This window comes from Plasmodium vivax, genomic scaffold (genome assembly GCF_000002415.2).
Source record: "Plasmodium vivax scf_7078 genomic scaffold, whole genome shotgun sequence".
Classification (NCBI taxonomy): Eukaryota; Apicomplexa; class Aconoidasida; order Haemosporida; family Plasmodiidae; genus Plasmodium; species Plasmodium vivax.
In genome coordinates this window covers 1-1,854 of record NW_001849993.1, presented here as the reverse complement: position 1 = coordinate 1,854, position 1,854 = coordinate 1, and the positions used below count along the sequence as shown (strand labels likewise).

Below are 1,854 nucleotides of genomic sequence, written 5' to 3'. Positions count from 1 at the left end.
CACCATGATAACAATCCAAGGGGTTAGAAGCCGGTACACACGATGCAACACCAGTCGGGACGCGATGCCGATGGGGAGGTGTGGATTGGAGGCCCTATTCGGGCGTCACTGGGAAAAAAGAAAATATCATGAGAAAATATGCACATATAATAGAGAACCAAAAGTAGGAAAGGAGAAAAAAGGGTTTTTCAGTTGTTCCAATGTTCAAATGATATCGGCTGTGAGAATGAAGGGGGTGAAGAATAGCCACCCCGGTGTGCACTTCTCAAGTGATAGCAAAAACGAATCAAATTTGTACTTAAACAATTATGCCAAAATAAAAAAATACATCAACAGCATCGATAACGAAGAATCAGTCATTATGACCATTTTGAAGGAGAAAACGTATGACTGTATACAGAAGACGAGAGAAAAATTAAAAGCAATTATACACACGTACCCAAATACGCCCATCTCGATTTGTACCCCAAATAATGTTATTGGGGGACTGAGGAACACCATTACGTTAATCACCGATACGTCTATTTTGGAAAAAAGGAAAGGAATTTTATTTAGAGGGAGAACTGTAGATAAAATTTTAAAAGACTTTCCAAAATGGGATGAAAACTGTGAATACCCCATGGCAGAAGCTATGCTTTGGTATTTATTAACCAAAGAAATACCAGCAGCTGATGACTTGAAGCTTTTCTCAAGGGAGTTATATTGTAGGGCTAAAAAAATGCCATCATTCGTCTTCGAATTTATAGATAGCATTCCTACATTTACACATCCAATGAGTCAGCTCGTGTCTACCGTTTCGTTCCTCGAATCTTTGTCCTTATTTAAGATAAAATATTCTGAGGGAATATTAAAAAAGGATTACTGGAAATACATTTTGGAAGACGCTGTTTCTTTAATTGCCCAAATTCAAGTTGTCTGTGCATATATTTTTAAAAGGTCTTTTATAGATAATAATATAAAAAAGGGGGAAGGGATGAACCTAGATATTGATTTTGACTGGTCAGCTAATTTTGCAAAATTGATTGGCTTCGAAAATGACGAAGTAAAAGATTTGTTAAGACTATACTTTCTTCTACATAGTGATCACGAGGGGGGAAATGCAAGTGCCCATGTATCTCATTTGATTGGAAGTACCTTGGGAAATCCCTACTTATCTTTTTCTGGATGTGCTATTGCCTTATCAGGACCTTTGCACGGATTAGCCAATCAAGAATGTTTGAAATTCCTGTTGGATATAAAAAAAAACTGGATGGTAAAGAACTAACTTACGGATTTATTGAAAAGTATGCCAAAGATTTTCTCAATTCTGGAAGAGTCATCCCTGGGTATGGCCATGCTGTGTTGAGAGTCCCTGATCCTCGTTTCTTGGCCCTTCGAAATTTTGCCTTAGCACATTTTCCAAATGACCCCATAGTACAAATATTAGAAATGTGCTATAAAGTAATACCAGGGATTTTGTCTGCCACTGGGAAGGTCAAAAATCCGTACCCAAATGTCGATTGCTATAGTGGTTCTCTCCTGCACCATTACGGTATTAAGTACCCTGAGTATTACACTGTCCTCTTTGCGCTTTCTAGATCCATCGGGGTAATGTCCCAGTTGGTGCTATCTAGGGGGTTAATGTACCCATTGGAGCGGCCCAAATCGGTGGACGTGCACAATTTGAAGAAAATATGCGAAAGGAATTACGTAAAAATTGAGGAATTCGAGAAGGGTCAAGACAATTCTGCAGATATCCAGCACAGTGGCGGCCGCTCGAGTCTAGAGGGCCCGCGGTTCGAAGGTAAGCCTATCCCTAACCCTCTCCTCGGTCTCGATTCTACGCGTACCGGTCATCATCACCATCACCATTGA

The 1,854-nt window shown here is 39.8% G+C and overlaps 1 protein-coding gene across 1 annotated transcript; it reads left to right on the top strand.

The window, feature by feature from the left end:
• Window positions 1–4: 4 nt before the first annotated feature.
• PVX_228290 (citrate synthase, mitochondrial precursor, putative) lies at window positions 5–1,264 on the top strand (the record flags this gene model as incomplete). The annotated part of the gene is made up of 1 exon (XM_001612369.1): window positions 5–1,264. One exon carries the CDS (start codon window positions 5–7, stop codon window positions 1,262–1,264), a length of 1,260 nt encoding a protein of 419 aa, XP_001612419.1.
• Window positions 1,265–1,854: the final 590 nt, after the last annotated feature.